Source organism: Elephantulus edwardii, unplaced genomic scaffold (genome assembly GCF_000299155.1).
Source record: "Elephantulus edwardii isolate Elephantulus edwardi_28Jun2011 unplaced genomic scaffold, EleEdw1.0 scaffold00043, whole genome shotgun sequence".
In the NCBI taxonomy this organism is placed as follows: domain Eukaryota; kingdom Metazoa; phylum Chordata; class Mammalia; order Macroscelidea; family Macroscelididae; genus Elephantulus; species Elephantulus edwardii.
This window is the reverse complement of record NW_006399793.1, coordinates 15,712,179-15,740,106: the sequence shown is the minus strand read 5'-3', so window position 1 is coordinate 15,740,106 and position 27,928 is coordinate 15,712,179. Positions and strand designations below refer to the sequence as shown.

General features: G+C 37.7%; 1 protein-coding gene across 1 annotated transcript in view; it reads left to right on the top strand.

Annotated features, from left to right (window-relative positions):
• The window catches only part of ELL2 (elongation factor, RNA polymerase II, 2), an 85,133-nt gene that overhangs the window by 38,199 nt on the left and 19,006 nt on the right, over positions 1 to 27,928 (top strand). Inside the window, exons 3-4 of the mRNA XM_006885374.1 lie at positions 20,658 to 20,779; positions 25,452 to 25,615. Coding sequence (XP_006885436.1) covers positions 20,658 to 20,779; positions 25,452 to 25,615 — 286 coding nt within the window. The remainder of the gene's footprint in view (positions 1 to 20,657; positions 20,780 to 25,451; positions 25,616 to 27,928) is intronic.

The following is a 27,928-nucleotide window of genomic DNA, read 5'->3' as shown; positions in this document are numbered from 1 at the left end:
CAGAGAAACACTCTTCTTCCTGTCTGTGATCTCTCTGTCATGACTAAGGAAGGTTTGGGCAAAGTTGCTGGTATTATCAAGGCCTTAACAGGAGTTAACAACCTGAGATTTTAGAGCTGCTAATATAAGTGCAGTATAAGAAAATTCCCTGAGAAAGAGCCCAGTCTGGAAGGTACAGAGTTGGGAAATGAGAATTAGTGGTAGGTTGAATTGAGGATAATAATGTTCTTAAAAGGCACTGGTAACAAACCTCAGATTGCAATAGAGAACTGGTGAGGTGAGCCCTGAGCACTGAGATGAGCCCCTATTTGTAGAGGGTTGGTATAAAAGCAAGCTTAAGAGAAGTGCAATCTCTTGGAGTACTTAAAAAATATCAATATATTATGTGGGGGGTGTTTTCATTTAGGGAAAGAATATAAGGCATAGCCATACTTAAGAATGTAGTTGTTGATAGGTGCTGTCCAGTATGACTTATAGGGACCCTATGAACAAAAGATCTGAACCCTGTTCTATTCTGCACCATCCTGCAGTAGTATACTTTGAATCCACAGCAAAAAAGTATTTCTTATGATTAACCTGATTGCTTTTTAGTTTTTTACTTAATCAAGTGGTATTGGGAAGTGGTATTGGGTTCAGTAAAAAACAGTTTTTATGACTAAGAAAGGAAGGGACTAGAGCGTGTTCCATTTCTACTAAATAGTATGAGGATGTTGATTTCTATTTCTACAGTTGCTGGAAAGTTTTGTACTCGACAAAACTTTTGTAAAAAGAATAGCTTTTTACTAGGGTGCCAGGGTTTTGAATTTATTTTTGTTTTTTTAAGGAAAGTAGTGTCGTGTACCTTTCCTATGGAACTTGAAGAACAGGATCATTATGGATCCATCATTAATTTTGGATTTTGTGATTTTTGTTTGTTTTTATGGCTTCCATACCTTTGTGTATGCATTGCTTTTGTTATTTAAGTGAGAGTTTACAAAGCAAATTAGTTTTCATTCAACCTCTCTTACACATTTTATAAGATTAATTTCAATACCCACAACATAATCACCCTTTTCCTACTTCCTCCCTAAACTTCTAATTTTTATTAGTCCTTCTATAACCTCTGTCATGATTACTTTTCAGTAAAGTTGGAGTCTGTAAAAATACTTTTCAAAAATATTTACAGGGATTGAACATGAAGACAAAGTGTTATAGTAAAGACTTAAAATCTAACTTATTAAGTAGCTTTTATTGTTTTCCCAACAGGAAAAAAATACACTTTTTAGAATTGTATAAAGTATATTCAAGATGAATAACACAAATATTCCTAACACTGAAAACCAGAAAGCAAGAATGTCAGTTTAAAGGCTTAAATGTGCCTAATGCAAGCTATGGTTGTTTCACTTGCTTTCTGTGTATCAGGAAGTTAGACAATGATTAAGAAATTCTGAAAAAGAATCAGTGCATCTGAATTGTGGTGTTGGAGAACAGAATTCAGCATACCATGGTCTCCAGAAGAACAAATTTTTCTTGGAGGAAATGCGAGAGTGCTCCTTAGATGCAAACTTGGTTTCACATACTTTTATCATATTGTCAGGAGAGTCTGGTCTTTGGAAGAAGACATCATGCTTAGAAAAGTGGAGAGTCAGTGACAAAGGATGATATTCGATGAGATAGATTGACACAGTGACTACAACTATGAACTTGAGCTTGACAAACAAAAGATCATGACAGTACAGCAATGTTCAGATCTGTTACTCAGAAGATTGCTATAGTCAACCAACAATAGCTAACAAACACTAAAAATCAATATTGTTTGATTTCTTTTTTTCCATTTGCTCATATGTACATATTTTAAAAGAAAAGTAGTCATGGTGTATTTACTATTTCCTTAAGTCTTGCATTTTTCCTAATTAAATATATCATAAATATCTTATGCAATAAAAAGTAGCAATAAAAGTTACTTTTAAAGAGCTGCCTGTATACACTATCATTTACTTAGCCATTCCTTAGTATCGCGATGGGAAAGTCTGCTGTTAGGGACCTCTCAAAGGTACTCAGGAGCAACAGTGTCTCTCTGGAGACTAAGGTGCGCCTGATACAGGTCATGGTATTTGCAATCGCTTGTTATGCATCAGAGAGTTGGACAATTACTAGGGAGGACAGAAGGAGAGTGGATGCTTTTGAGCTGTGGTGCTGGAGAAGGGTACTGAATGTACCATGGACTGCCAGGAAAACAAACAGATCCATCTTGGAGAGGATTAAACCAAGCTACTCCTTGGAGGCAAAGATTCAGGGGCTTCATCTGACATACTTTGGACATGTTGCCAGGAGGGACGGGTCCTTGGAGAGGGACATCATGCTTGGGAGGGTGGAGGGACAGCGCAGGAGGGGAAGACCCTCTATGAGATGGATTGATTCGGTGACTGGGGTAATCGGGATGGGTGTGTCAGAGGCGGTGCGGTTGGCGCAGGATAGAGCAGGGTTTAGAGCTGTTGTGCATAGGGTCGCTATGAGTCGGAAACGACTCGACGGCACATAACAACAACAATATCTGTGTATAAATTTATTTCTATCTTTGTTTTCTCAGGATAAATTTCTAGATGTTGAATTTAATGGATCAGAAGACCTAATACCTTTAGAAAGTTTTAATACATTTTGTCCTATTGTCCACCATACCCCAGAAAGATAATGCTGACTTATGTTTCATACCATTTGAAAGAGCGTATTTCACCCTTGGCAATACAGTATACATAGTTTTTAAAATTCCAGATTAGCTCTGGTGACTTTGAAGAGTGGTAAAGAGTTCCACTGCCAACCCAAAGACAGACAGTTCTAATCCACCAGCTGTTTCTTAGGAAAAAGATAAGCAGTCTTCTCCCATATGATTTACAGCTTCTGAGACCATTGGAGAGCCATTTATGAGTTGGAATGAACTTGATGACACATGACAACATAGCAACAACAACAATTAAAATATTATTTATCAGTGTAGTTTATTTGCTAATTTCTGGTATGGTAAAAATATTTTTCATTTTAAGATACCTTGAAGTAACAATGTTTTTTGGTTTTTTTTTTTTCATCTTGAAGGAGTAAATTTTGAGGTTTTTATTTCTTTATAGAATCCATGGCCCTTCAGGTATAGTGGGGTGAAATTTTTGTTTGTTTTCTTTAGTAATTCATGAATGTCTAAAAGAATTTTTTTTTCTTTCATTTTTTACATATTTTGCTTTTCTGCTATTTTGTTTTACTATATTTTATGAACCTATTAGTATAGGTCTTTTGAGTTCCTATCCTCCTAAGTTGATACCTGTCTCACTGAAAGAACATTAAAACTTCAGGAAGCCAAGTGATAGGGAGCTCTCTTTTTTTGGGGGGAGGGCAGTCAGTTGAGGTCTTTTTTTAAAAAAAAAAAAAACCACAACATTTTTATTCTAATTATTTTTTAATTAATTTTAATGACAGTTTGGATTTCCATTCATTCATTTTTGCACACTTCCCTCCCTGCCCACCAGTTCGTATTTCTCTTTGAAAAGTAAAAAAAAGTCTTACATTGTTATACAATTCCCTCTGACTCTTAGTTCTCCTTATTTTTATGCAGCAATGCAATGAGTTCTTTACTAGCAAAGAGATACTCTATTTTATTACCTCATATTGTTTCATTGTTCTGGTTATGACTTCTTACAGAATTGGATATCTGGAAGATAAGTATCAAGTTTTGTGATATTATCCAAACACAGTAATTGCCTTAATTCAATTATATTTTTTCCCCTTACTTTGCTAATATTTCTTTTTCTGAAGATATAAGTTTAATAGTTTTGCCATTATCCCAAGCATCTTTTCAGTTTTCTATCCTTACAATCATCAATTAGTTTACCTAAGAGAAATTTGACATATCTTGTTACTTACATTATCCTGCCAAGACTTTTAGAAATCAGAACTGCCACTTACAGTTCTTGATACACTACTTATGTGAATAGCATATATACATGTAATATTGAACATCATTCTACTTTTCATATAGAGTTGGAGGAAATTAACCAGTATTATATGACTTATGAAAACAGAATAGAAAGATTAGAGAGTGGTGGATGCTACCTCAGGAATGTGTTTTCCTTGTGGATGTCTGGGAAAGTGTCTATAAAATATATATATATATAATGTTTTTATGTATTAAGGTCCACCTATAGCTTTGACACAAGGAGAAAATAGAAACTTAAGATCAGTATTTACATTTATGAAGATTGAATGTTTTAAAGTCACAAAATTGTGGTTCCCATGAGAGCCCTTAATTCTATTTCCTTTTTTCTTTGTTGTGCTTAGCAAGTATCTGGGGCTACTGGGACTCTGAAGACAGCATGTTTTTTAGGGCTAGGGCACTTGGGAAGCAGTGTTTGCGACTCTTCTATAGGAGCAGCAGGTGTCTGTAATTTTTCAACCTTCCATATTATTGTGGCAGATTCTTTCTTTTACCCTTTCTGAATTTTTAGATTGGGACACTTTCTTTTAGTATTTTTTAGTATTGCTAGTTTGTTTCCTCAGATTACTTCTTTCTCCTCCATTTAAGCTAATGTTTCAGCTTTAATCATGAAAGTTTTTAAATCCCTTTGTAAATACTGAGAATTCAGTATTAGTTAAATCCTCGGTACCAGGCCTTCACCATTTGGAAATTGCTTTTATGATCAACATGTGATTGATTCTCCTTCCACCAAGGCAGGCAGGTGGATTCTTGAATCACACAGAATGAGATCAGAATGGAGCTCTCCTTCATCATGGTAGATGTATCAACTAAGTATTTTATAGTATATAGTATGTGTAAGGTATTGTGCCAAGCATGTTATGTGAATTATCTTTTTAAACTTCACAACAGCTATATGACACAGATAACGTCGGGATCTACCTCTTACTAATGACAAAACTGAAGGTTAATGAATTTATGTTACTTGCCCAGATGTTCCCTTGACCATCATTGAAAGGACCCTATGCAGTGTGCTCCAGAGCACTAGATCTCGATCTCTTTGGGGTATTTCAGTTTGCATTCATTTGTGAAAAGAAAGGTCTCCACTTTTACTTCTTAAGCAGAGGGAGACCCAGTGTATAAGTAGAAATATTGAAAGATCTAAAATAATAAAGCATTTTGAAAAGAGAAAAAATAATAAAATAGCAGGGTACCATTTACCCATCTTTTATATCCTTCAAGTATTTAGTAGCAATTTCTATAAAAGTATGACACTTATAAGTGCGTATTTTGAATACATTCTTTTCAAAATGTCATTTTAGATATGTATACATTTTAATTGGAAACCTGTATCCCTCCCATTCAGATCTATCTTATTTCTGCTTCTGCTTTCTTAGCGTAAAACCTTAGCTTTGTGTCTTTAGGTCTCCAGGGCCCAAAGATTCTATGATGTTACCACAGTGGCTGCTTAGCAGTCCCAGTCCCTCGTCATCCTTTTCCTCAGCCAGGTATATCCAACCTTGTTTATTTAAAAACAGACAATTTAAAAAAACAAACCAACTTAGACGTTTTTATGGTGTGTTGATTGTGTTCATAGTGAAATGAATTACTTCTAGCAAGCTCTTCTTTTTCCCCCCAAATTTTATTTCATTAATTTTAATGAACATTAACAGAGATTTTGGATTTTCATTCATTCATTGTTACACTTTTTTCTTTACCCCCCTCCCCCCAGTTCGCTCCTCTCTTTGAAAAGCAAAACATAAACTTCTTTGTTGGTATACAATCCCCCCGCCCCTGCCCCGCCCCCAACGCACTTCACTATGCAACCTTAATTCTGGATTCCTGTGATAATCATAATATGTTATCATATATCAATTAAGTATACATAATCCATCCAGTTTTTCTCAGTCTTACCCCAACCCTGATGTCAGTCACTTTCTACAGCAGTGCCACCATGCAGTATTTGTCCTTTTGTGACTGAGATATTTTACTCAGCATAATGTCCTCCAGGGTCACCCATTTCGAATAATATTGCATGAGTTCCTTGTTTTTCAATGCAGCATAGTATTCCATTGTGTGAATATACCACAACTTCTCTATCCATTAGTTTGTTGATGGGCACTTAGGTTGTTTCCAACTCCTAGCTATTGTGAACAAAGCCATGGTGAACATGGGTTGTGCAAATATCTGCTTGGATGTCCTTATGATCTCTTTGGGGTATATTCCCAGTAGTGGAATTAGCAAGCTCTTTTAATCTGGATGATTCACAACTGTCAAGTGCCAGGCTCTCTCCTTGGCTTATTCCACTGTTGCTGACCACCATGTTCTAATTCTACCCCCCCCCATGTGTTTATTAGGTCCTCTCATATAGTACAAAAAGATTTCCTCAAGGTTCCAGTAGAGCGCGAAGAATAGATGATTGACAAGTAATTGGAAATTGTCTTTGTAGAAAATGAGTTTGAGGCTTTGATTTTCAGAAGAATGTAATTATTTTACAAACAAAATTCTGATTCTTCACTGGCATAAAAATTGCTAAATGTTAATTGTTTAGTTTAGTCTTCAAAGAGTCACCTTTTCAAGTGACAGCTGAGGCCAGGTTATGCTGCAGTATTCTTAATAAGAATGAAGATACTTTTACAAAAAGAATAATGTGTGATATAAATAAATCTAGGTCCCACAAACCCAAGAATCCATTTGGTCTCCGTTTAGGAGCTAAACATAAAAACACAAGGAAGGTTAGAATCTTTCTCATCCTGATGTTTCTATCATATAACAAGCAACTGTGTGGGTAGATTGGTTTTGTTTTGGGTTTTTTCCCCCCTGTGGATTCTTTTTTTAATCTTTTAATTTTCTTTTTTTTCTTGGCTGCTATGTGGAGCTCTAGTTTTCCACAAACTCTTAAGTGACCTATTTCAGATGAAGTTATTCTGGCATAAAGCTGCTTCTGAGTGAATTGAATCTAGTTCCCAACTTTTTTAGAGGAATCCAACAAATAATTTTTAGATATCTAGTATACTGTGTTCCACAAATACATCTCAAGGTCATCTCACCTTGCCCCAAGGCACTCACAGTCTGGTGTGGGAAAAAATAAACAAATACTGAGCATAAGGAAAAGTAGAAAGTTGCTGTGGGAACCTGAGAAGGGGCTTCCAACCCACATCACTGAAAAGGCTCTTGACCTGAGTCATATGCACAAACAAAGACAAGAAGTAGGGAACACAGCTTGGTGTGCTCTGGTGTCCAACCGCACAGTGGACAAGGTGGAGAGTAAGCCAGGTGAAACTCATTACTAGCACAGGTTCCATTGGAAAGTATGCCTGGTATGTCTGAGAAAGAACTTAGAAGAAGCCATAAAAAGTAGATAACATTTAGCCCTGATATGGACAGCTGGCAACTAGATGATTAGAGGTCCAGGTTGAGAAGGTACAAAAGTGAACACTGAAAGACATTGATATTCAAGCAAGAGAAGATAATGAGCTAACCCATAAGATAGACAAGGGTATCTATTTGAGAAGTAATTTTAAGAGGTACAAGAAGTAAGATTTTGTGATTATTTAGATATTCAGGGGTTTGAAGTAAATTAAAAAGAAATAGAAACTCCAGATTTGTTCCTTTGAATAACAATAGCTTAAGTAACCAGAAGTTGATAGTTGAAGGGTGATCCTGTTGAAAGATAAGATAATTTCAGTCATTACTACGTAAACATTGTTTCTTTGCTGTATATTTACATTTTGGAAGGGACTGTGTTAAAAAACAAACAAACCAGTTATATGATAAAGGTTACTGAAACCAATAGAACGTTTTCATTTTTGCCATCAAAGAAAAACTTACCACTATAGGCTAGCCATGACTAGGTTTTGAACAAGCTATTTGGGCTCTTTACTTCCGCTCTTCTTCCCCCTCCCCCGCTCTTCTTCTAAAAAATACTTTGGCATTTGATACTCTTTTGTATTCATTTTCAAATGTATTTTTAAATATTAACTTTTCTTTTCCCTCATGCTCCACGGTCAGTTTGATTTTCCTTGGTATAATATATTTGTTATTGTCGTGTACCGTAGTCAGAACTGGCCCATCTTTGACACTACAGCAGTTTTTCAGAGGCAGTTAAATCACAGCAGAGGAGATTACCCATCTTTCTCCCACACAGCTATTAGTGGCCTCGAACCACGTGCCTTTGGCATTGCAGCACAGTTTCTTGGACTCGGCCACCAGAGCTCCCTATCTGCTATTTGCATCTTTGTCCTACTAATAACTGCCATCCCCCTTTTCCTGGAAATAGATCACTACCAAGCACATGTACTCAGCCACGTGGTATCTTCTAAATAATTTTTAAAAACTGCAAAATGAGTCATAACAAAACTCACTTCAAAGCCCCTTTTTAGCACTGTTGGTCAGTTGTACTGAAGAATGAAAAGTGGAGTCGAGTCAATCATAAATCAGATGTATGACTTATATACATATGTATACACACACACACAAACACACTTATTTAACTTCATTTTTTAAGCCAGAGCACTTTGGAGTCATTCTTGACTCTTTTCTTTGATTCATTCCTTATAATCAGTATGTCTAGGAATCCTGCTGCTTCTACCTCAAATGTATGTTCTCCCCATCTCCTCGTACAGGTAGGGAGCATTGGTGGCCTAGTGGTAAAAAATTGCACTGCCAAACCAAAGACGTGTGGTTCAAATCCACTAGGTTCTCCAAGGGAGAAATATGGGCAGTCTCCTTCCATGAAATTTATAGCCTCTGAAAACCTACTGGAGGGCCACCTATGAATCAGTTCTGACTAACCAGTACACAATATCCTTGTCCAAGCCACCATCACCTGATTTCTGTGGAAAAAGTGCAACCGAGGGGCTCTTGAGAGGCAAGGAGAAAGAAACTTCATCTCACATACTTTGGGCATGTTTTTAGGAGAGACCAGTCCTTGGAAAAAGATAGCCTGCTTTGGAAAAGGTTAGAGGGTCAACAAAAGAGAAGAAAACTGTCAACAAGATGGAGTTACTTGATCATCATGATGAAGATAGCACAGGTTTGGGCAAGGTTCAGATGCATTGTTCCTGTTCATTGTGAGCTGTAGTCTCTTCAGTAGGACTGAACAACAACATGGATATGTCTTGTTTGCTAATGTGACAGACATTCAGAGTAACGCTAAGCATGATAGACACACAGCTAATATTCAGGAATATTTGTGGAATAAATGAAGGGGAGTGAAGCAATGACATTTTACCAACATATCATCATTTTAGAAGGTTTGTTCTGTATTAAGAGAAATTGAATCAACAGAGCTAAAGATGACTAAAGGCAATTTTTTTCAATTATTTAGTAAACTGAGTATATTTTTTTTTTAAAAAGTAGCTCTTTGCTTTCCTAGATATTATTATTTATATAGGATTTCAGATTTAAGAGTTTTTTAGGGTTGCTATTCATGATGTTTTTCAAAAAACTGATCACAAAAGAATACATAATGGGTGGGAATGTAATTCTTAAATGATTTTCTAATACAAATATTTCAAACAGAATTAATACAACTAAGAAAATTCATTATTGCTCTACTATCCAGAATTATTCAAGAGATTCTAATATTGGATCTTGAGTTATTTTCTGTCTGTAGTATACATCTTGCTAAAGAGGAACAATGTAAGGAAACAAATGGACTTCTTTTGTCTTGAATTATTCATGTTAATTGCTACATGGCCTAAATTTGTTGGCTATCTGCCAGTGTTTCTCTTTGTACTGGGTAGTTTTGGCATTTTGCACTATTCATAATAAAGTTTCTGTCATGTGGAAATCTCAGATCTTACTAGTGTGGGGTGGCTCATTGCCACTCCCTGGCCTTCCTTGTCAGTGGCAGTACTCAGCTCTTATTGATTTCTCCAATATTGATCTTTTTCCAAAATTGCCAATAAAAGATAGATCCCTGCCCCTCTCTGCTCTACACCCTTCTTTACTCATTTACACATCTGGGCTGGTCTGAGATTTTTAAACCCCCTATGGACCTCTCAAAAATGCTGAAGAGCAATGATACCATTTTGAAGACTACGGTGAGCCTAATTCAAGCCATCTTAGTTACCTGCTGCACATCAGAGAGCAGGACAATGAATAAAGATGATGAAGAATTACTGATGCCTTTGAGTTGTGGTACTGGAGAAGAGGACTGAATATCCCATGGACCACCAAAACATATGTTTTAAAGAAAGTGCAGCCAGAATGTTCCTTGGAGACAAAGATGATGAGGCTTCGTCTTTCATACTTCAGACATGTAGCTAGACAAAGCCATTCATTGGAGAGGGACATCATGCTTGGAAAGATTGGGGATCAGTGAAGGAGAGGTTGACCCCCAATGAAATGGATTGACATGATGACTTCAGCAATGGGCTTGATTGTGGCAGAGTTGATGAAGATGGCACAGGATAGGGCTGGGGTCAGGTTGGCAATTCACTGGGTCACTGTGAGTTGTACTTGACATCACCTGACAGCATACTTAAATAGTGGTAGGCAAAAAGTCATAACTGTAGCTCTAGTTTACAGAATAGGCCTTAGGGGTTTCAGGTTGCAGTTTCCATTTTCTGTTCTATTCTAGACTATTTATTCTGTTTCTGAACTCTTGAGTCTGAGTAGTACATGCAAATATATTGCTCTATCAAAACTAAGATTTCTACCTTGTTAAGTCATAAAAATATAGTCAATACATACTCGAGTGGTAAAGAGGTTCAAAAGTTATAAAAATTGGGACTACATTCAAGATGAAAGAACCTACAGCAAAGAAAGTCTTTTCCTAAATGTATTCTGGCACTCCCCAAACTTACTTGAGAACAAAACATCTTTTTTACATAAAACTTTTTATCATGTTTTAGAAATGATAATGGAACAAAAGCAGACACTTCAGTTCCAGTGCTGATTCAGTTATTAATCAATGTCTTCATTAATCATTAATTGAGTGACAACTCTGTACTACATAAGACACTTGCAGTCAGAGAACAGAACAGACACAAGTCCCTCTTGTTGCAGAGTTTTAATGAGGGAGACAATAAGATAGTATTTAAATATCACAAGGCAGTAGGTGCTACAGACAAACATGGAGGCAATTCAGGGGTTTTTGCAGGAATTTTGATGCTAACTAGAAGTGCACCTTGAGCCGGTTACTAAGCCTCTCTTCTACTAATTTATGTAATGTAGAAAGTAAGCTAGATGGTATGTCAGCCCTGCAGGTCTGCTTATAGACCAGGAGTTGTCATATCAAACCATGGCCTGGCTGGTTTGATGTGACATCTCCTAAAGCGTTTGCAATCACCCTGCCACAAAACGGTTAGATTTTATTGCTCACAGTTACTGTGAAAGCCTTCTTTAAGTTTTAATCACTTGTACACCTACAAAATAACACATTTATTTAAAGAAATGAAAAATAAAAACAATACAACAACCTTGCCTGTCCTATTTTATTGCACTAGTCCTGTATTGAATAGCAAGTATTTCTCTTAAGAGCAGGACACTTGCAGGAAATGTCCATGTGGATTTAAAGCAGATGTTAGCATGCATTCATGACAGCTACAGCACTGCTTCTACCCTAGATCCTTATGTAAATAGGAGGAGGTCTTGGACTTGATGTTGAAACGACCTTTCAGACAGTCTGCCATTGCCACATGCCTGAGCTTGAAGCTCAGAGTAATTAGAAGCTTTGACATACAGATCTTGGTATACAGTGTTTATGTTAATTACAAATGTCTGAAAGTCTGAAACTTCTTTCTTCAGAGCTTTTTTGCCAAAGACAGACTAGAGTTTGAGAGGAGGATTGCGGATTGTGGTCCTAAGCCTTTGATTTTAGGTCTCTCATTTTTGGAATGAAAATTAAAATCTGCTTTTCCAGTTGCCTGGGACATAGTGATTATATTATTCTAGCCTTCATCATGATAAGAAACTTTGGAATCGTATTCTTGTCAAATGTTTCATTTTAGCGCCTAGCTGAAAATTTCAAATAGACTATGGCTTCCTAAATATAAAGTTGTTCTCCATGGACCTGTTGTTGTTAGGTGCAGTCTAGTATGACTTATAGAGACCCTGTTAACAACAAATCTGAACCCTGCCCTATCCTGTGCCATCCTTACCAACTCTGCTATATTCAGTGTTACAGTCACGGTGTCAAGCCACCCAGTCCAAGTTCTTCCCCTCCTTTTCAGACCCTCCACCTTTCCAAGCATGATGTCATTTTCCAAGGACTGGTCTCTCCTAACACCATGTCCAGAGTATGTGAGGTAGACCTGTAGAGAAAGGTTAAAATCCTGTAAAACAAAAGTTCCTGTCTCACAATGGGGTGTTCTTCCAGTATTGTATTGGAATTTGCCTTCTCAGTTTCTTTTCTTTGCTAGTTAACTTGTTTCTTTTCTTTGCTAGTTAACTTGATCTTCACAAGCTGGTCCAGGGCCCTTCAATATCTATTAGTACATTCTGCCACCTCCTCCCCCAATTCCATAAATTCAAAGCAAATTTATAAGACCATACATTCTAACTCATGTAGGGGAAAGGACAGTCACTGTTTAGACAAAGCTAAATAGGAATAGCCTTCTGAGTATCACAAAGAGGAGGGGTGAGCTTCTACTAATTCGTCCAAAACTCTAAAATAGAGTTAGTTCAAAAGGCAGCTTTCAAGCTCCCCTTATCTGTTACCTTCAACACTCCAACTGGTTTTGCTCCACCTTTCTCTGTGTTCTAGAGTGCTCTGAAGTTCCCATAGTTTAGAGCCGAGGCCTCCTCCTCTCCAACCTGCCCTAATTGTCATACACAGCTGGCTCTTTCCACTAGATCTCCTTTGATACCTATGAGGCTTATGTAAGTGCTATTTTGCATATCCATTTCATCCTTAAGAATATATTTATACAAATAAACTTTCTAATTTTTACTATTACTGGAAAATTAATTCTATGTATATAGATTTATATATTTTAAATTCTTGATGTTTTAAAGATGATAAACTTGTTTGGACACATCTTGCTATCTCTTAGATCTTTCATAGGAAAAGCCAAAGAATAGGTCATACTGTATTATGTCCATTGCCATTGCTCTGAAACTTCAGAGGAAGGTGAATAACGAAAACTAAATTGGTTCTATCAATTCCATGTTCTCCTCATCACTCCTCAGTCCCTGCTCCAGCTTCACAGCTGAAAAAAAAATAACAGAATGCGCATTAAGATTCACCTTGAGTCTCAAAGAGAGTAACTTGCCCTGGTTCCTGCCCCTGCCCATGTCTGCACATTGCTCCCATGCACACTCCCACCGAGTGTGACACGTGGGAGGAGAGATTGTTGACAGAGTTCTGCTATCACTACTCCCCTCATGCTTCTTTCCTTCCACAAAACTGAGGACAAAAGTTGTTTGTCACTGATAGTGAGCAGTCTGAAAATATTATCAGTGTGTGTGGTATATGCAAGAATATGGAGGAGCAGTAGAGATTAAGAAAGCTCTGGTAGCCTAGTCCTAAGGAGTTGTACTGCCAATCCAAAGGCACTTGGTTTGAATCCACCAGCTGCTCCATGAGAGAAAGAAAATCAGTCTCTGAAACTGCCTCTGAAATCCCCCAGAAGGTCAGCTATGAGGTGGTTCCAACTGGACAGTACATGACATGTAGAGATTAAAAGTACTCCCCAGGTAGCAAGGGACTCTGTAATTTTTTTTTGTTTTTTTAAAGCTAAGAACTAGGCTCATTGTTTTCCTGATTGTTATTGCCAGTGAAAATTTGTCAGAGCAAACACAAATATGGCTCCTATGCATGTGCAGAAACTGCTCCATAGGGTTCACGGTTTTTAAGGGTTTTTTCAAAAATTGGTTTGCATACAGTCATTGATGCATTATTTCTTTTGTTTACATTTACATTGTGTTTTATACAGTGGTTCACATTTGTACATCATTGGTATGCATTGTTTCATTCTTGTACATTTTTTCCCACTTTTATTCTTGTACATTTTGTTGTATACAATAATTTCTCTACCTTGTGTTTACAAGGCAGTGAACTTTTGCAAATACATTGTCAGTTCTTTCTTCCAAGGTGAATCTGGCTGGGTTGAATCACTGGCTTTATAATTAATACTCAAGCACGTAAACATGTGTAGCACCCAGAGAGAAATGAAAATCAGCACACTCAGCTGCTATGAGAAAGGGTTCAATCTACCGGGAGGTACCTTAGAAGAAAGGCCTGATCATCTACTTCTAAAAAATCATTCCTTGGAAACTGTGGCCCGCAGTGCCACCCTGATGTCAGTGGGGTTGCTGTGAGTCAAAATCGACTTGATGACACCTGATAATCACTTGGCAAAGAATCACTCTTCTCAGCTGAAATGATCTTTCTTAATTTGACAGTTTGTTTCTAGAAAATGAGTGTCTCTTCCAGACCACCTTTATCGAATTATTGATATCCAGAGTGAGTGTTCCAAAAGAATTTTTCTTCTATGTGTTTTATTTTCTAGTTTGATGAAACCATTTATTTGTTGGTTTTATGATGTTTAGGAGGAACCAGAGATACTTAATTACACATTCTCCCTGTGGTTAAGGATACACTTCCTATGCAGTTGATTTCTTTGGTTTTCAATGGCTTCTGCTTGGAAATTGTAGAACTTGAATAAATGTTCCGTGTTAAGTAAAACAACTCCTTTCATTTTAAATAGAGTAACTATGTATGTTCTCTTTGTTGTCGGTCGGTGTTGAGTTAGTTCTTAACTCCAGCGACCCAATATGAAAGAAGCAGAACGTCCCCATAGGGTTTTCTAGACTGTAATCTTTATGGAACAGAACACCAGGTCTTTCTTCTATGGGTTCCTAAGCCACTAACCCTCTGGTTTGCAGCTTTACGCTTAACTGTTGTGCCCCATACCAAAATTTCCAAACCCACTGCTGTGAGTCAGTTCCTGTTCATGGCAATACTTTAGGTCAGCTGCCCCATAGGTTTTCCAAAGCTGTGATATTTCTCCTGCCACATTTTTTTACCCCTGTGGAACAGCTGGTGGGTTCAAACTGCAATCTTTGTGTTACTGGTCCATTATTTAACAGGGGCTTCTTTTTGCACTATTAGGGCAACCTTTTATTTCTTTAAAGATGTTATTTTGTTTTTTCCATTCACTTTTTAAATTGGCTTCCTAAGATCAATTTTTGCTTAGGTTCTAATTCCTTTTTTTTTTTTTTTTTTAAAGCTTGACACTATTGTGTTGAACTTGATAAATTTTTGTTATGGAGTTAGGAGGACTGTCTTGTGCACTATGTAATGTGTTTGGCAACATCTCTGATCTCCTCCTTACGGCCGTTAACACTTTCTCAGACCAAATGTGCCCTGGAGTAGATGGCAGAAACACCCTTGTCAAGAGTCATTGTTCTAAACTATGGGTAGCACATGCTTCAACACACTTTGGTTGGTCCAAATGCAGCATGAGTTTATGTGCCTTTTCCCCCCTCCTTTATTTTTTATTAATCTAATTCTTTCATATTCTGATTTGATCATATTTTTAAAAGAATAGTATGTTCTTTCTGATAAAAGTATCTTTAAAGAAGGAAAATCTAAAAAGCTTTTAGTGCCAACCATCAGGCCAGACCCTAATGTCTTGAGGGTTGTTCCCAGAAATTAGCTAGCTAGTTCAGAGTAAATACTTTTGTTACTGAACTCTCCAAATTTAGACAAGATTCATATTCTCTCCCTCTCTCTCTCTCTCTCTCTCTCTCTCGGTGTGTGTGTGTGTGTGTGTGTGCTTTAAATGAAATAGACACATGATGTGGCCTGGTGGTAAGAAGCTGCACTGCAATTCCAAAGGCACTCAGTTTAAATCCACCAACAGCTACCAGCTGCTCCACAGGAGAAGGATGGGCATTCTCCTCCTGTTCGATTTAAACACACACTGAAGGGAGGGTCAGCTATGGGTTGATGGTTCCAACTTGACAATCCATAACAACAACATGGAAAAAAAATCCAAATTCATCATAGTTCTGACAGTCTAACTAATGGCAACCCCATGTGTGTCATAGAACTGCTTATCTATGAATTGTTCTTGGCTGTACATGAGGAATCAGATCCCTGGGATTCTAGGTTCTGCTAGGTGGATTAGAACTGCCAACATTTGGGTTAATAGTGAAGCACAAACCATTTGCACCACCCAGAGAGCTTGAAAATGTGTTTTGTTGTTGTTGTTATACACTGTTGAGCTGGAACTGCTTCATAGCTGACTGTCCAGTTGATTTTCAGAGACTGTAAATCATACAGGAGGCGGTTGCCCACCTTTTTTCCACCAAGCCGCCAGTGGTTTGAACTGTTTCAAGACTGCCAGCACATTTTCTTATTCACTAGATGCCACTAGAGATCTCTGATGTCAAATATAGGGAAATATCATTTTTACATTTAAATGTGCAAATGCTCTATAGAAGGACCATAGTTTGGAGAGTGAGAAAGGGAATGTATACATAGAAGTAATAGCTTTATTAAAAATTTTCCTTTAATTGTCTGTATGTAAACTTTTCTGCAGTTAAGTTGGTTTTCTTTTTTTTTTTTTAAATTTTTTTTTCTAATTTTTATTGTGATTTTAATGAAACTTAAGGAAAGATTGGGTTTTCATTTATTCATTGATGCACATTTTCCTCCCTCTCTTTCTTTTCCTTCTCCAATTGGCTTTATAATGACCTTCTTGTTACAGATTGTTAATAGTCATCCACATAATGCCTAATCATACATTCATTTCAGACACTCCTTTCTTTCATCTATTCTTTATCTATTTACTCTTCTCCTGTTTTCCTCCTCCTCTGTCAATCCTATTTTATAACAGTAGTCTTAGGCAGTATTTGTCCTTTTGTGATAGAGATATTTCACTCAGCATACTGTCTTCCAGACTCATCCATGCTGTGTAGTGTTTTACAAGTTTTTTTGTTTTCAATGCTGCATAATATTCCATTATGTGAGTATATTATGGGGGTTTTTTCTATCCATTTGTTTGTTGACAGGCAGTTATGCAACTTCCATCTCTTTGCTGTTTGAATAATGTTGTAGCAGTCATGGGTGTGCATACATCTGTGTTCATCAAAGCTCTGATTTCTTTAGGCTGTATTCACAATAGTGGGATAGTTGGTCCAAATGCTATTTCTTTTTTTATATAATCTGCCGTGTTTTAAATTTTATTTTATTAATTTTAATGAACATTTACAGAGATTTTGGATTTCCATTCATTCATTGTTGCACTTTTCTCCCTGCCCATCCCTACCCCCCCAGTTCGCTCCTTTCTTTGAAAAGTAAAAGAAAAATTCCTTCATTGGTATACAATCCCCCCTGCCCCTGAGTACACTCCACTATGCAACCTTCATTCTGGACTCTTGTAATAACCATAATACCCTATCATATATTGCTTTTAAACTGTTTTCTCCCTCATCTGTTTCAATGCAGTATACATAATTTATCCAGTTTTTCTCAGTCTTACCCCAAACCTGATGTCAGTCCCATTTTACAACAGTGGCACTATGCAATATTTGTCTTTTTGTGACTGAGATATTTTACTCAGCCTAATGTCCTCCTATGAGGAGAAATGTGGGGTCAAGATTGGTGGACAACTTATCAACAATCTGCAGATTGTTATGCAGATGACACAACCCTGCTTGCTGAAACTGAGGAGGACCTGAAGCACCTGCTGCAGAGGGTCAAGGACTGCAGCCTCCAATATGGATTGAGGCTCAATGTCAAGAAGACAAAGATTCTCACCCCTGGCCAATTGGCAGCATCAGGATGGATGGTGAAGAGATTGAGATTGTTTACAGCTTTAGTTTGCTTGGCTCCACAATCAACACTCTCGGCACCAGTAGCCAGGAAATTAAAAGGTGCATTGCCATGGGAGAGTCTGCTGTTAGGGACCTCTCCAAAGTACTGAAGAGCAATGGTGTCTCTCAGAGACTAAGGTGCATCTGATACAGGCCATGGTCTTTGCTATCACTTGTTATGCATCAGAGAGTTGGACAATGACCAAGGAAGATAGAAGGAGAATTGATGCCTTTGAGCTGTGGTACTGGTGAAGAGTATTGAGAGTACCATAGACTGCTAGGAAAACAAACAGATTCATCCTTAAGGATTAAACCGGGTGGCTCCTTGAAGGCAAGGATCCTGAGGCTCCGTCTAACATACTTTGGACATGTTGTGAGGAGAGACCGGTCCTTGGAGAAGGACATAATGCTTGGTAGGGTGGAGGGACAGCGCAGGAGGGGAAGGCCCTCTATGAGGTGGATTGATTCAGTGACTGGGATAATCGGGATGTGAGTGTCAGACACAGTGCGATTGGCACAGGATAGAGCAGAGTTTAGGGCTGTTGTGCATAAGGTCGCTATGAGTCACAAGCGACTCGATGGCACATAACAATAATAACAATGTCCTCCAGGTTCACCATTTTAAATAATATTGCATGAGTTCCAAATGGTATTTCTATTTCCAACTTTCTTAGAAAACACAAAACCACCTTCTGTAGTGGTTGCACCATTTTATATTCCCACCAACATTGAATGAGAGTTAGAACCTCTCCACATCCTTACCAGCACTTGTTTGCTGCCCTGTTGAACCTCCTGTTGTTGCAGGAGTGAGGTGATAATTCACCGTTGTTTCAATTTGTATCTCTCTCATAGCTAGAGATTTTGAACATTTTCCTCATGTGTTTATTGGTGTTTGTTGGCTGTCTGAATTTTAATTTCCTAGCTTTTCTGATCCTCATCCAAAGACGTGTCCAGAATGAGCAAGAAGTCTTGCCATCCTTACTTGTAAGGAGCATTTTTTCTGTACTTCCCCTAGGACAAATTTTGTCATCTCAGCAGTCCTTGGTATATTCAATATTCCTTCCCTACCAACATCACAATTCAAAGGCATTGATTTTGCAACTTTGACATTAATCTTGTGCAGCAATATATACTGAGAGTCATCTTCAAAATGATTTCTTAGACAAGTAAGAATTAAAAACGCTTTCCTTTTTTATTCTTCAATTTGCACGTTTATATGAGGGTGAGTGGTAAAAAAAATTGTACTGCCAATCCAAAGATATGCAGATTGAATCTAGCAGCTGCTCCACTGGAAACAGATGAGTACTCTTTTCCCATGAGATCTACTGCCTTTGACAATCCATTAGAGGTTTAACTATGGGTCAGGTCAGATTCAAAGGTACTCAACAACAACAACGAGACAATGGAATATACCGTAATTTAGGCCAGGCACACCTAAATTATCAAAGTAGTATCTTTACTTTTTAACATTTATATACCAGAGCCTTTGTTATTGTTGGTAGGTGCCTTATCCATTGTCCAGCTCTCTGATGCATAGAAGTGATTGAAAAGACTATGGCCTTAATCAGGCTCACCTTAATCTTCAGACTGACATCTTTGCTCCTCAATAATTTGGTGAAGTCCCTGACTGCAAACTTTCCTAATGCAGTACATCTCCTGACCTCCTGGCTGCTGGTACCAAAGGTGTTGATTGTGGATCCCAGTAAGATGAAATCACTAACAACTTCATTATTCCTCCTTCTATCTTTCTGGTCTAGTGATGATAATTTGGGTTTTCTTGATGTTGATAAGTGATTCCTATTGAAGTCTGATCTGCAGCAAGTGCTTCAAGTCCTCCTCACTTTCAGCCTTGGGCCACTCATAATGGAAAGGACAGGTTTCAGGAAGAAAAATAAGTGCTGAGAAACACTGCTTTTTTCTTTCCATTTTACTTAGTTGATGAGACTAAGCTTTGAGGACAGGTAGAATAGGAAATAATATTTTACATGCCAGTGAGTCTTTTTTAAATAAACACCTCAGTTAGAGATACATATGTAAGAGAAGAAGGGCTCCAAGATCTGGGAAGATGTATTAACTGGAAGGCAGTGAAAAGTTAGTATTTCATTTTCTTGAGAGACATTTATTGAGCTATCAGCATGGTCACTGCATGGGTTCAGTCATCGAGAGCAACCTGTCCCTTCACTCTTGGGGCTTCCCATCTAGTAGAGAAACAAGATCTAGAACAAGTTCTTAGAAAACCTATTTATCCCATGTGTCATGCTGTCTGAGCTCAGCCTGGGAGTGTCCAGCAGAGCTACCTTTGTAGGCTGCTGACCCTGTTCTTTAAACATGAGAATGAGTAAGGGCATCACGGGGTATGGAAAAATGCCTTGGCTGCATTTTTACTGTAAATGCAACTTTGGCGTTAATTTTATGCTGCAATATAAGTTGTGAGTCATCTTCCTCAAAAATATTTCTTGGAAAAACAGGAATTAAAATGAAATAGATATGTAATAAGCAAGTGTAAGATGGAAGTATAGACTCTGTCTCAGAGACCATTAAAACATCTAGGAACATCTGAGCAGGGTGTTATTGTGGGTCATAGTGGCAACTTGTGTACCTCAGAGGAGGAATCTCTTGTTCTGTTTTGTTTTGCTAAGCAAATTCACTAATAACTCTTCTATGTGAACTATAATTCTTTGCAAATTTTAAATGAAGAGAACTTACAAATTGATTGGTGAGCACAAATGATTGCTGACACTGAAGGGCAGAAAATGGGGTTAAGAGTGTGATGAATTATACACAGGATTATCAGATTCCTTGAATGATCCTTTAAATGCTAGAAAGATGTACATTAAGAGGGTTTAAACATAAAATGAAATTAATGTAAGGAACAGTGACTCATTCATCAGGCTACCATATTCTGTTTTATAAAATGTTTCTTTTTTTCCCCCTTCACTCTTTCTAGCTTGTCAAAATCCCCAAAATTGATCAGCCCAATGAAGTACATAACTTTAACTTCTATCTGTCAAATGTGGGTAAAGACAACCCCCAGGGCAGCTTTGAATGCACCCAGCAGACCTTCTCCAGGTAAGTACTGCTCAAAGCGTGCTCTTGGAGAAATTATTGCAGTTATCATTCCATAAATATTTACTGAATTTGTAGAATTCATTTATATATTTAAAAATATTGAGCACCTACTTTGTGCTAAAAATTGTATTTGTTACTGTAGGATATGATCACAAAAATGTTAAGATTCCTTCCTCAAATAGACTTTTAACATGTTGCTGCACACTTTTTAAATTGACAACCATACTTAGAAACACATTTGCTATCATTTGCGGCAATGTGTTAAAGTACAAAGATACTTTACCTGTAAAATGTGCTTTGTTTCTTGGGGTTCTTATTAGAGACAAATCTGAGGAGTTTTTAGAACTTTTTATTCACAGCATAACAATGTGTCTTAATACTTGAGGCTGATGCTCAAAGATAAAAGAGGGAAAAAACTTATATTTATATTTAAATATAAATATAAGTATTTATATTTAAATATAGATAGATAAGTCTGTATTGCATGGCCCCTTCCCTCTTCCATATACAAGCATTATTTCAAGGGATGTTTTTAAAATATTTTTTTATAGTATGACAAAATATAAACTAGACATTAACCTCAATATAACCCCTTCTGTAGGGAGTTGTGCTTCAGCAGGTTGAATCTACCTGGGAATCTAAGGGGGAAAGATGGGAACTCTCTTCCTGTGTTATCTGTAGCCTGGAAACCTGCTGGAGGGTCAGCTTTAAGCAGCTGTGTTTGTTTTCTTTTTCTTTGCCACACATGATTAAGAGTAGAAAAATAAAATAAAGGGAGGGGGGAGGAATAAGAATACACACCCCCACCCCTAGGGTACCATGGAACCCTTATTTACTTAGGTCCTCAGTAAACAATAAGCTGCTTGTTTGACTCTTCTTTGCTCTAGTTGTTTCTGGTTAAAGAATGGTCCCCTTGAGTAGGGGGAGTTTGTTCTGCCTGTGAATGGAGACAGGCCTTGGAGCCCCCAGGTTGCCTCATTCCCCTAGTGTGCAGCTCTTTGACTTTGCCCCAAGCCACCCTGCCCATCCATCCTATCTCTTTTCTGGGCAGTGCTTGAAATTGTGTGAGCACTGGCAATGCTGGGAGAAACTAGAGGCAGAGATACAAAATAAAACACTTCACTGAAAGTTCCACGTTTTCTCCTCCCATTTAACGTGACCAAAGAAATTTCTGTTTGTTTTACCCTAATCTGCCATTTTCTGTTGAGTATATATATTTTCATTTTCCTTTCTAAAATTGTTTGCCAGCCAGTTTATTTTTTACATAACTTGAATGTCTTGTAAGTGTATATAGACTTTCCAGTGCTGTTCACAGTAATAGTCACTAGGTGTGTGAATATTTAAACTTCAATGGATTAAAATGAAATTAAATTAAAAATTCAACTCATTTACACTAGCCACTTTTCACAGATAATTGACATTTTCATTATGGCAGAGAGTTGGACATTGCTGCTCTAAGTTATAGAATTCTCAAGTTTCAGGATCCTCTGATTGTGTAAGGAGATGGTTAAATGTCCTGCTGCTAACTGAAAGATCAGCAGGTCCCACCCTTCCAGCCAGTCAGTGCACGAAGATCTGACAGTTTGCTTGTACAATTCTGTTCTGTCCTCGAGGGTTGCTGTGAACCCAAATTACTTATCCACAGTTCCATGGCTAGTTAGTTGGTGGCTAGACTGAACGAGAACTTAGTCCTCCTAACTCGTTGTTGTTAGGTGCTGTCGATTCTCTGAATCCTGCCCTATCCTGAGTCAATCTCTTCATTTCTAACAGACCTAATCCCATTTCTCCAGTTGCTGAATCAATCCATCTCATCCTGGGTCTTCTTCTCCTGCACTGTCCCTCCACCCTTCCAAGCATAATGTCCTTCTCCTAGAACTGGTCCCTCCTGGTAATGTGCCCAAAGTATAGGAGATGGAGCTTCAAAATCCTTGGCTCCAAGGAGCCACTTGATTTGTTCTCCTGGCAGTCCATGGTATGCTCAATACTCTTATCCAGCACCATAATTCAAGGTCATCAATTTTTCTTCTGTCATCTTTAGTCTTCTGAGACATACCTCATCCTTTCAAAAGTCACCATATACACACTGAATTCATTTTTCTTTCCAGATCTTTCCGCTAACCTGCCTTTCTTCCCATGTTGAATCTCTTAGTAAATGGCAGCTCCATACACCTAGTAACCTAGTTAACATCTTTAACTTCTCCTCTCTCTCCACTCCCACCATTCAATGATTAGTAAAATTCTGTCAATTCTGCCTTCTCACAATATCGTGTTTTCTTGGTGGTGGTGGTGCCCTCAAATTTAGGACAACTCATAGCAACCCTATGAACAACAGATCTGAAACCTGTCCTATCCTGTGCTATCCCCACACTTCCCGAGACATTAAAGGCCATTTGCAGCAATTACCATGCCAGTCCACCTGGTTGAGGGTCTTCCTCTCCTTCACCGACCCTCCACCCTTCCCAGCATCATGTCCCTCACCAAGGACTAGTCCCTCTGTGCAACCTATCCAAAATATGTGATGTGATATCACATATGTGATATCATCCTTGCCTTCAAAGAGCACTCTGGCTTCACCCTCTCCTAGACATACCTATTATGTCCTATTATGTACTCTCGGCAGTCCATGGGATATATAGCACTCCTACACCACAGTTCAAAGGCATCAATTCTTTATTATCCATATTCATTGTCTAGCTCTCAGATGCATAGCAAGTGTTTGGAAAGACCATGGCCTGGATCAGATGCGCCATAGTGTTCAAACTGACACCATTATTTCTCAGTAACTTGGAGAGGCCCCTGTTAACTCACAGTATCTAGAATCTGTCAAATAGTCTGCAGTCTCACTGACCTCCTCTGGTTCATATTATCACTTCCCACCTGGAACCTTCAGTAGCCTCCTAACTTTTCTCCCTGCTTCCACTCTTACTTGTTTTCCTGCTGCCTCATCCAAATAGTCTCCATCTATATTTTTCTGATAAACAAAATGGAAGACATTTTCTCTACCCAGTTTTCAGCCTCTGCTAATCTTGTGATAAAGTCCAAACCATGTATATGAACATCAAAGCCTTATCAAAGATATACTTGGCAATCCTTTCTCATCTTCTTTTAGTTGCTTTTTCCAACTCTCTTTGTGACTGAATTGAAAACTTTTTCTTGGTACCATTCTTCCCTGGGGGCCTGCATAGGTCAGATGTTGTTTGGAAGGTGCCAGGACTGACTAATAGCTGACCCTCCATCTCATTTTTGAAGGCTATAAGTTATACTGAAGGAAATTGTTCATCTTTCTCCCACTGAGGAGCTGGCAGAGTTAAACCACTTGGCTTTGGGTTGGAAGCACAGCCAGAGCCCAGGTTGGCTATCATGTTTCCTTCCTCTCCCTTGTACATTTCTCTTTCTGGCTCACTTTGGGTGTCACTTTGGGAAACCTTTGCCTCACTTGCAAGTCCAAGTGAGACCCCTCCTTAGGTGGTCCCCAGCGTCCTTGATCTTCCTCTGCCAAAGATTTATCACTTAACTCATAACTAAGCCTCCAGGAGGTATTCTGAGGCTATAATAACACAGAAGGAGATAACCTTCCCCCTTGAAGCTGTTGGTGGGTTTGAACTGTCAGAAAAGCTTGATCTCTAGATTAGCAGCACAACTCCCTATATAGTGTAGTCATTGTGCATTTATTCATCCTTGTTACCCACTAGACAGAGAGCTCAATGAAAAAGGAATCCCATGTATCTCTGTCCTTAATATAGCTTCTGTATCTTGTGTTGCTTGGCATTCAGTCCCTACCCAATTATATATATTAGTAAATGAATTGATTTTTTTAAATGAACTGATTTTTAAGAAAGTATGTTAACACTTATAAAAATGCTTGTCAGCAGTTTGTAAAATTTTAATCACTTCTTATTTTTTAGAATCATAAAAAAATCTACTTTCAGTAAGGTTTAGAAATAATATTAGAGCAACAGCTATATTCTCAGACTTTTGGGGTTCCAACTTTTTTTGAGGCCACAGTAATTCATTTTTAATGTAGCACTTAGGACTGTTGCCATGATCCCTAATATGAGAAAATTATTGGAAACACAGCCACCTTCAGGGTTAATTCATTATAGTTTAAATAAAAATTACTTTTAAGCATTTCTGCAAAAATCTTTTGCCCACATTTTCTTCAATATCTTCTAAAGAAATAGATCACCTTATATAAAATCTTAGCAAAGTAGTAAATATATTTAAATTTTTAGGAACTTTGAGCATAATTGAAAATAAACTAATGTTTATCAGTATTTTAACTTTAAAAGTACTGTTGTGTCAAAAGTTAAAAGTAAACTTTTGAACATTTAGTGATCAGTCATTCTTAAAAATGGCTGACTGTTTAAATAAAAATAGAACTATATAGTACACCATTGGGGCATTATGCTTACTCCAAACACTGATTCCCCGTGTAAATAAATGCCATAGATTTTGATCATAGATTTCTGTACACATTGCATTAAGACAGTGAACAAAACTGCAGTATAAAATGAGAGGGAACTTATATTTTTAGATAATCTTTACATTTAAAAATTATTATTAGTTACTTTAGCATTAGTAACAGTTCTGATTATTTGCCGATTATACAATTCTTGCTCTTCCTGTGCAAAATGAGTGTCATCCCTAACAAAGCTACTGTCTCACTTGACAGCTCTGGAGCCTCCCAGCTCAATTGCCTGGGATTTATACAAGATAAAATTACAGTGTGTGCAACAAACGATTCATATCAGATGACACGAGAAAGAATGACCCAGGCCGAGGAGGAATCCCGCAACCGGAGCACAAAAGTTATCAAACCTGGTGGACCATACGTAGGTTTGTATAGATATCTTCCTCCCTCTCGCTGATCGGAATAATTCAAGATCACTGTAGGTAAATACTTGGTATTATTAACTTAGTAAAAATACAGTCATTTGTTTTCATAAGATTTTGGATGACTTGGTAAAAGAGAAAAGGTCATTTATTCTCTTTAGACTTCTGGTAAATTATGAACAAATTAAGCAGTTTCCTTGTTCCCTAAATCCTGAATTCTCTGTTGAGTATTTATTATTTTACAGCTCTGAGATGTGGGGAAGTTACTGTGTGAAGTGGTAATAGTGCTAGTGCATCTCACATTGTGTTTTCTCAGTCACTGTGTTTTCTTAATTACCAGTCACTTGATTAATGGATAGTATGGTTCTTGTTTTGTACTTTTGTAGAATTATTTTTACAGCAAAGTCTGTTTGTAGAATTTGATAATATAATTGTTGCAAATTTTGCCTACATTTTGAGAAGATCTTTATGCACCAAGGAGTTTTGATTATAAAAGTTTAAAATATGCTTGTAGGAAAGCATTAGAATGATGCTTCTTTAGCATTTCAATTGTGATATGGTTTATGGGTCATCATCTAAATCCATCCATTAAGAGACCACCTAGCCCCCACCATCTTTTATCATCAGTTCACTCAAATGCCCATAATGTTGAAGGGAAGAAGCAAGACTATAATACAGCATGAGTCTCTCCTAACAATTTTATGGATTTGATTTAGAGTGACTTTTACCAATAGAAAACTTATCAAGAGTGAGGACTAGTTTTGTGAAGCGTTGTTGTTATTGTTGTTGTTAGGTGCCATTGAATTGTCTGTGACTCATAACAACCAAAGGAACAACAGAACAAAATCTCACTCCTTGCCAGCCTCATGGTCTCGGCCATGTTCAAGCTCAGTATTGCAATTACTGTGTCAGTCATTTGAAGATCTGCTTTAGATAGTTTTAGAACATTAGTCACTATATAGTAAAGGAGGGAAAAACATATTCATTTTCAAATTTAAATATTCTCAGAAATAAACTCTTAAAAGAACTAGTCAACATTATTCCATGGTATAATTCTATTTCTGTATTCTCCCTTTGCTGATACAGCTACAATCATTCAACTTTGAGAACCTCCACCAGTATCTTTAATAAGTATTTCTTTTGGAACAAAGCCAGTGCTCCTGGGACTTGGTGCTTAGCTTAGATACATTTAGTTTGGTTTAACAACAATTCATAGCTTCCCCAGGTATCTGCACCCATGGGCCCAGTGCCCTGCCCAGTAAGTTATGAGCAGTGAATATTTTTTCCTTTCCTTTCCTGCTGAGTGAGGTAACTAAACGTCCAACTTTTTCTTTCTCTTTTGAGGAACTTGATTAATTTTCTATGGTATTGGGCTAAATTTAAAATTATTTTTGAAATATTGAAAAATTCTTTCATTGTTTTACAGTCCCTTCCCCCAGGTCTACTCTTAGTTCTGGACTCCTGTCATGACTATAATACCTAATCACATATCCCTTTTAAACAGTTTTCTCCCTCATCTGTTTCAATGCAGTATACATTATTTATCCCATCTTTCTCAGTCTCCCCCTAACCCCGATGTCAGTCCTGTATTACCAAAAAACCCAGCTCTGCCCAGCATCCCATTTTATAAACAATGAGGCATGTTGATATGTTTGACAAAAGAATAGATGAAAGCCATCAAAATAGTACATTTCCTCCTAGTATAAGTTAGCTGTAAAACTCACCCTGGTTTGTTCCAAATCTTGAAAAACAGAATTGATTGCTCATCTTTTCCCCTTGGATGGCCCTTGGTTGCCCCTCTGTTCAGTTTGTGTATCAGTTTGTTTTGATAGGGTCAGATACACTTCATTTGTAGCATTTTATCACCCAGAATCCCACAGACCATATACTCCCTAATAGTACAGGGACCTGTGAAGACTTAACTAATTTCTTATGGCACTGCAAATTAGTTACTTATATACTGAGGACTCCAGAAATTTGAGGCTAGTCTGATTCTGAAGCACATTGCCTCTACACCACTCTAAGAACTAGCCATGCTCTAGCCACACATATTCCACTCTTTGAGCCACATAGTGAGTGCTTTCTGGCAGCCTGTGTCATGTTCAGCTTTTCCTTTTTACTTTGACCTCAGTGTCCTAACCACTCAGCATGCCAACAGTGTTCTTCTCTGGTCTTAAATATTGTCATTAACTTCCTCAGCCTTTTATTCTCCAGGCCAAATATCTCTGACTCCTTTTAACTTTTCTTAATATGTCCTCTATCCCAACCCTTTAATTATTTTTATTGATCTCCTCTGGACAGTTGCCAGTTCTGTGC